This window comes from Vanellus vanellus (assembly GCF_965231255.1).
Source record: "Vanellus vanellus genome assembly, contig: HAP1_SCAFFOLD_1699, whole genome shotgun sequence".
Classification (NCBI taxonomy): domain Eukaryota; kingdom Metazoa; phylum Chordata; class Aves; order Charadriiformes; family Charadriidae; genus Vanellus; species Vanellus vanellus.
In genome coordinates, this window is record NW_028127835.1 from 1 (window position 1) to 7500 (window position 7500).

Consider the following 7500-nt stretch of genomic DNA (forward strand, 5'->3'; position numbering starts at 1 on the left):
GGGGGGGGATTCCGCAGGATTTTTTTTTTTTTTTTTGGGGGGGGGGGTCCCCCCTATTTTTTATTTTTTTTTTGGGGGGGGGGTGGGGGGGGGGGTGGGGGGGGGGGGGTGACTCACGTTGCTGGTGGCGCAGAACTGCCGCTGCCCGTCCTTAATTTCGGGGGTGAACTTCTGGAGCAGCGCCTTCTGCACCCGCCAGATGGGGGGGGGCTCCCGCCCCGTCTGCAGCGCCAACTGCGCCCCCCCCGAAAAAAAAAATTAAAAAATTTTAAAATTTTTAATTTTGAAAATTTTTAAAATTTAAAATTTTTAATTTTTTTGAAATTTTTAAAATTTAAAATTTTAAAATTTTTGAAATTTTTAAAATTAAAAATTTAAAAAGTTAATTAAATTAAAAATTAAATTTATTAAAAATTAAATTTTAAAATTAAAAAATTTTAAATTTAAAAAAAATTAAATTTTTAAAAATTTTAAAAATAAAATTTAAAAAATAAAAATTTTTAAAATTTAAAAATTTTTTAAAATTTAAAAAAAGGGGGGGGGAGAGTACCCCCCAAAACCTGCCCCATCCCCCCCCTCCTCATACCACCCCCCCTCATCTGCAGTGCCAACTGTGCCCCCCCCCCCCCCCCCCAAAAACCCCTCCCAGTAACGCCTCCAGACTCCCAGTGCCTCCCAGTGCCTCCCAGTAATGCCTCTGGACTCCCAGTGCCTCCCAGTGCCTCCAGTAACTCCTCTGGACTCCCAGTGCCTCCCATTAACTCCTCCTGACTCCCAGTGCCTCCCAGTAACACCTCCGGACTCCCAGTGCCCCCCAGTGACTCCCAGTAACCCCTCCTGACTCCCAGTGCCTCCCATTAACTCCTCCTGACTCCCAGTGCCTCCCAGTAACACCTCCGGACTCCCAGTGCCCCCCAGTGACTCCCAGTAACGCCCCTGACTCCCAGTGCCTCCCAGTAACCCCACCAGACTCCCAGTGCCCCCAGTAACTCCTCTGGAGTCCCACTATCTCCCAGTAACTCCTCCTGACTCCCAGTGCCTCCCAGAGCCTCCCAGTTCCTCCCAGTGCTTCTCCAACTGCCTTCTCCTGACTCCCAGTGCCTCCCAGTGCCTCCCAGTGCTCCCAGTCCCTCTCCAACTGCCTTCTCCTGCCTCCCAGTGCCTCCCAGTGCCTCCCAGTCCTTCTCCATCTGCCTTCTCCTGACTCCCAGTGCCTCCCAGTGCCTCCCAGTGCCTCCCAGTCCCTCTCCAACTGCCTTCTCCTGCCTCCCAGTGCCTCCCAGAGCCTCCCAGTGCCTCCCAGTGCCTCCCAGTGCCCACCATGAGGGCCTGGATGTCCTCCACGCGCACCACGAACTCGTCCCTCTCGCGGAAGATGCCCTCCAGTCTCCCTCCCAGTGCCTCCCAGTCCCTCTCCAACTGCCTTCTCCTGCCTCCCAGTGCCTCCCAGTGCCTCCCAGTCCTTCTCCAACTGCCTTCTCCTGACTCCCAGTGCCTCCCAGTGCCTCCCAGTGCCTCCCAGTCCCTCTCCAACTGCCTTCTCCTGCCTCCCAGTGCCTCCCAGAGCCTCCCAGTGCCTCCCAGTGCCTCCCAGTGCCCACCATGAGGGCCTGGATGTCCTCCACGCGCACCACGAACTCGTCCCTCTCGCGGAAGATGCCCTCCAGTCTCCCTCCCAGTGCCTCCCAGTGCCTCCCAGTCCCTCTCCAACTGCCTTCTATTGAGTCCCAGTGCCTCCCAGAGCCTCCCAGTGCCTCCCAGTCCCTCTCCAACTGCTTTCTCCTGCCTCCCAGTGCCTCCCAGTGCCTCCCAGTCCCTCTCCAACTGCCTTCTCCTGCCTCCCAGTGCCTCCCAGTGCCTCCCAGTCCCTCTCCAACTGCTTTCTCCTGCCTCCCAGTGCCTCCCAGTCCTTCTCCAACTGCCTTCTCCTGACTCCCAGAGCCTCCCAGTGCTCCCAGTCCCTCTCCTAGTCACTTCTCCTGCCTCCCAGTGCCTCCCAGTGCCTCCCAGTGCCTCCCAGTGCCCACCTTGAGGGCCTGGATGTCCTCCACGCGCACCACGAACTCGTCCCTCTCGCGGAAGATGCCCTCCAGTCTCCCTCCCAGTGCCTCCCAGTGCCTCCCAGTCCCTCTCCAACTGCCTTCTCCTGCCTCCCAGTGCCTCCCAGTCCCTCTCCAACTGCCTTCTCCTGCCTCCCAGTGCCTCCCAGTGCCTCCCAGTGCCTCCCAGTCCCTCTCCAACTGCCTTCTCCTGCCTCCCAGTGCCTCCCAGTGCCTCCCAGTCCCTCTCCAACTGCCTTCTCCTGCCTCCCAGTGCCTCCCAGTGCCTCCCAGTGCCTCCCAGTGCCCACCTTGAGGGCCTGGATGTCCTCCACGCGCACCACGAACTCGTCCCTCTCGCGGAAGATGCCCTCCAGTCTCCCTCCCAGTGCCTCCCAGTTCCTCTCCAACTGCCTTCTCCTGACGCCCAGTGCCTCCCAGAGCCTCCCAGTCCCTCTCCAACTGCCTTCTCCTGCCTCCCAGTGCCTCCCAGTGCCTCCCAGTCTCTCTCCAACTGCCTTCTATTGAGTCCCAGTGCCTCCCAGAGCCTCCCAGTGCCTCCCAGTCCCTCTCCAACTGCTTTCTCCTGCCCCCCAGTGCCTCCCAGTGCCTCCCAGAGCCTCCCAGTGCCTCCCAGTCCCTCTCCAACTGCCTTCTCCTGCCTCCCAGAGCCTCCCAGTGCCTCCCAGTGCCTCCCAGTCCCTCTCCAACTGCCTTCTCCTGCCTCCCAGTGCCTCCCAGTGCCTCCCAGTGCCTCCCAGTGCCTCCCAGTGCCCACCTTGAGGGCCTGGATGTCCTCCACGCGCACCACGAACTCGTCCCTCTCGCGGAAGATGCCCTCCAGTCTCCCTCCCAGTGCCTCCCAGTGCCTCCCAGTCCCTCTCCAACTGCCTTCTATTGAGTCCCAGTGCCTCCCAGAGCCTCCCAGTGCCTCCCAGTCCCTCTCCAACTGCTTTCTCCTGCCTCCCAGTGCCTCCCAGTGCCTCCCAGTCCCTCTCCAACTGCCTTCTCCTGCCTCCCAGTGCCTCCCAGTGCCTCCCAGTCCCTCTCCAACTGCTTTCTCCTGCCTCCCAGTGCCTCCCAGTCCTTCTCCAACTGCCTTCTCCTGACTCCCAGAGCCTCCCAGTGCTCCCAGTCCCTCTCCTAGTCACTTCTCCTGCCTCCCAGTGCCTCCCAGTGCCTCCCAGTGCCTCCCAGTGCCTCTCCAACTGCCTTCTCCTGCCTCCCAGTGCCTCCCAGTGCCTCCCAGTGCCCACCTTGAGGGCCTGGATGTCCTCCACGCGCACCACGAACTCGTCCCTCTCGCGGAAGATGCCCTCCAGTCTCCCTCCCAGTGCCTCCCAGTGCCTCCCAGTCCCTCTCCAACTGCCTTCTCCTGCCTCCCAGTGCCTCCCAGTGCCTCCCAGTCCCTCTCCAACTGCTTTCTCCTGCCTCCCAGTGCCTCCCAGTGCCTCCCAGTGCCTCCCAGTCCCTCTTCAACTGCCGTCTCCTGACTCCCAGTGCCTCCCAGTGCCTCCCAGTGCCTCCCAGTCCCTCTCCAACTGCCTTCTCCTGACTCCCAGTGCCTCCCAGAGCCTCCCAGTGCCTCCCAGTCCCTCTCCAACTGCCTTCTCCTGCCTCCCAGTGCCTCCCAGAGCCTCCCAGTGCCTCCCAGTGCCTCCCAGTGCCCACCTTGAGGGCCTGGATGTCCTCCACGCGCACCACGAACTCGTCCCTCTCGCGGAAGATGCCCTCCAGTCTCCCTCCCAGTGCCTCCCAGTCCCTCTCCAACTGCCTTCTCCTGACTCCCAGTGCCTCCCAGTGCCTCCCAGTCCCTCTCCAACTGCTTTCTCCTGCCTCCCAGTGCCTCCCAGTGCCTCCCAGTGCCTCCCAGTCCCTCTTCAACTGCCGTCTCCTGACTCCCAGTGCCTCCCAGTGCCTCCCAGTGCCTCCCAGTCCCTCTCCAACTGCCTTCTCCTGACTCCCAGTGCCTCCCAGAGCCTCCCAGTGCCTCCCAGTCCCTCTCCAACTGCCTTCTCCTGCCTCCCAGTGCCTCCCAGAGCCTCCCAGTGCCTCCCAGTGCCTCCCAGTGCCCACCTTGAGGGCCTGGATGTCCTCCACGCGCACCACGAACTCGTCCCTCTCGCGGAAGATGCCCTCCAGTCTCCCTCCCAGTGCCTCCCAGTGCCTCCCAGTCCCTCTCCAACTGCCTTCTATTGAGTCCCAGTGCCTCCCAGAGCCTCCCAGTGCCTCCCAGTCCCTCTCCAACTGCTTTCTCCTGCCTCCCAGTGCCTCCCAGTGCCTCCCAGTCCCTCTTCAACTGCCGTCTCCTGACTCCCAGTGCCTCCCAGTGCCTCCCAGTGCCTCCCAGTCCCTCTCCAACTGCCTTCTCCTGACTCCCAGTGCCTCCCAGAGCCTCCCAGTGCCTCCCAGTCCCTCTCCAACTGCCTTCTCCTGCCTCCCAGTGCCTCCCAGAGCCTCCCAGTGCCTCCCAGTGCCTCCCAGTGCCCACCTTGAGGGCCTGGATGTCCTCCACGCGCACCACGAACTCGTCCCTCTCGCGGAAGATGCCCTCCCCGCCGCTCTCGGCCTCGTCCTCGTCGGTGTCGCCGCAGACGGCCGCCGTCTCCTGTTTCTTGGCCAAGTGGAGGGGTCGGGAGTCCTCCGGCTCCTCCCGCTCGGGGGAGGGGGGGGCCACGGCTTCGGGGGGGGCGGGTTTGGCCACCGTCGGGGAGGCCGGGGCCACCGAGGGCACGGAAGCCAGCGGGACCGGGGGGTCGGCTTGGGACGCTTCCGAAGGCGCCGGGCTCGGGGGCTTCTCCTCCGGAGGGGGGACGTCTGCGGGGGAGGGGGGGGTGACACAGTCAGGGGGGGCTCTATGGGGCAGAGGGGGGTCTCTATGGGTCTTGGGAGGGTTCCAGGGGGTCTCTATGGGTCCCAGGGGGGTCTCTATGGGTCTTGGGAGGGTTCCAGAGGGTCTCTATGGGTCCCAGGGGGGTCTCTATGGGTCTTGGGAGGGTTCCAGGGGGTCTCTATGGGTCCCAGGGGGTCTCTATGGGTCTCAGGGGGGGTCTCTATGGGTCTTGGGAGGGTTCCAGAGGGTCTCTATGGGTCCTGGGAGGGTTCCAGGGGATCTCTCTATGGGTCCCAGGAGGCCCCAGGAGGTCTCTATGGGTCCCAGGAGGGTCTCAGGAGTTCTCTATGGGTCTCAGGAGCTCCCAGGAGGTCTCTATGTGTCTCAGGAGGGCTCTATGGGTCCCAGGAGGGTCCCAGGAGGTCTCTATGGGTCTCAAGAGCTCCCAGGAGGTCTCTATGTGTCCCAGGAGGTCTCTATGGGTCTCAGGAGGCCCCAGGAGGTCTCTATGGGTCCCAGGAGGTCTCTATGGGTCTCAGGAGCTCCCAGGAGGTCTCTATGGGTCCCGGGAAGTCCCAGGAGATCTCTATGTGTCCCAGAGGTCTCTATGGGTCCCAGGAGGTCTCTATGGGTCCCATGAGGGTCCCAGGAGGTCTCTATGGGTCTCAGGAGACCCCAGGAGGTCTCTATGTGTCCCAGGAGGTCTCTATGGGTCTCAGGAGCTCCCAGGAGGTCTCTATGGGTCTCAGGAGACCCCAGGAGGTCTCTATGGGTCCCAGGAGGTCTCTATGGGTCTCAGGAGCTCCCAGGAGGTCTCTATGGGTCCCAGAAGGGTCCCAGGAGATCTTTATGGGTGTCAGGAGGCCCCAGGAGGTCTCTATGGGTCTCAGGAGGCCCCAGGAGGTCTCTATGGGTCCCGGGAAGTCCCAGGAGGTCTCTATGGGTCCCAGGAGGTCGCTATGGGTCCCGGGAAGTCCCAGGAGATCTCTATGTGTCCCAGGAGGTCTCTATGGGTCCCAGGAGGTCTCTATGGGTCCCATGAGGGTCCCAGGAGGTCTCTATGGGTCTCAGGAGACCCCAGGAGGTCTCTATGTGTCCCAGGAGGTCTCTATGGGTCTCAGGAGCTCCCAGGAGGTCTCTATGGGTCTCAGGAGGCCCCAGGAGGTCTCTATGTGTCCCAGGAGGTCTCTATGGGTCTCAGGAGCTCCCAGGAGGTCTCTATGGGTCCCAGGAGGTCTCTATGGGTCCCATGAGGGTCCCAGGAGGTCTCTATGGGTCTCAGGAGGCCCCAGGAGGTCTCTATGTGTCCCAGGAGGTCTCTATGGGTCTCAGGAGCTCCCAGGAGGTCTCTATGGGTCTCAGGAGACCCCAGGAGGTCTCTATGGGTCCCAGGAGGTCTCTATGGGTCTCAGGAGCTCCCAGGAGGTCTCTATGGGTCCCAGAAGGGTCCCAGGAGATCTTTATGGGTGTCAGGAGGCCCCAGGAGGTCTCTATGGGTCTCAGGAGGCCCCAGGAGGTCTCTATGGGTCTCAGGAGCTCCCAGGATGTCTCTATGGGTCTCAGGAGGCCCCAGGAGGTCTCTATGGGTCCCAGGAGGTCTCTATGGGTCTCAGAAGGCCCCAGGAGATCTCTATGGGTCTCAGGAGCTCCCAGGAGGTCTCTATGGGTCCCGGGAAGTCCCAGGAGATCTCTATGTGTCCCAGGAGGTCTCTATGGGTCCCAGGAGGTCTCTATGGGTCCCATGAGGGTCCCAGGAGGTCTCTATGGGTCTCAGGAGCTTCCAGGAGGTCTCTATGGGTCTCAGGAGCTCTCAGGAGGTCTCTATGGGTCTCAGGAGCTCCCAGGAGGTCTCTATGGGTCCCAGAAGGGTCCCAGGAGGTCTCTATGGGTCCCAGGAGATCTCTGTGTCCCAGGAGGTCTCTATGGATCCCAGGAGGTATCTATGGGTCCCAGGAGGGTCCCAGGAGGGTCCCACGAGGTCTCTATGGGTCTCAGGAGCTCCCAGGAGGTCTCTATGGGTCTCAGGAGGCCCCAGGAGGTCTCTATGGATCCCAGGAGATCTCTATGTGTCCCAGGAGGTCTCTATGGGTCTCAGGAGCTCCCAGGAGGTCTCTATGGGTCCCAGAAGGATCCCTGGAGGTCTCTATGGGTCTCAGGAGGCCCCAGGAGGTCTCTATGTGTCCCAGGAGGTCTCTATGGGTCTCAGGAGCTCCCAGGAGGTCTCTATGGGTCCCAGAAGGGTCCCAGGAGGTCTCTATGGGTCCCAGGAGATCTCTGTGTCCCAGGAGGTCTCTATGGATCCCAGGAGGTATCTATGGGTCCCAGGAGGGTCCCAGGAGGGTCCCACGAGGTCTCTATGGGTCTCAGGAGCTCCCAGGAGGTCTCTATGGGTCTCAGGAGGCCCCAGGAGGTCTCTATGGATCCCAGGAGATCTCTATGTGTCCCAGGAGGTCTCTATGGGTCTCAGGAGCTCCCAGGAGGTCTCTATGGGTCCCAGAAGGATCCCTGGAGGTCTCTATGGGTCTCAGGAGGCCCCAGGAGGTCTCTATGTGTCCCAGGAGGTCTCTATGGGTCTCAGGAGGCCCCAGGAGGTCTCTATGTGTCCCAGAAGGGTTCCAGGAGGTCTCT

At 61.1% G+C, this 7500-nt stretch overlaps 1 protein-coding gene across 1 annotated transcript in view; it reads right to left on the minus strand.

The window, feature by feature from the left end:
* Positions 1-117: 117 nt before the first annotated feature.
* Positions 118-7500, minus strand: part of PRR12 (proline rich 12) — a gene marked incomplete at its 3' end in the record, with an annotated part of 31465 nt that continues 24082 nt past the window's right edge. The window contains exons 6-7 of the mRNA XM_082500759.1: positions 4531-4856; positions 118-234 (exon numbers count right to left, since the gene is read on the minus strand). Of these exons, the coding sequence (XP_082356885.1) occupies positions 118-234; positions 4531-4856 (443 nt within the window). The remainder of the gene's footprint in view (positions 235-4530; positions 4857-7500) is intronic.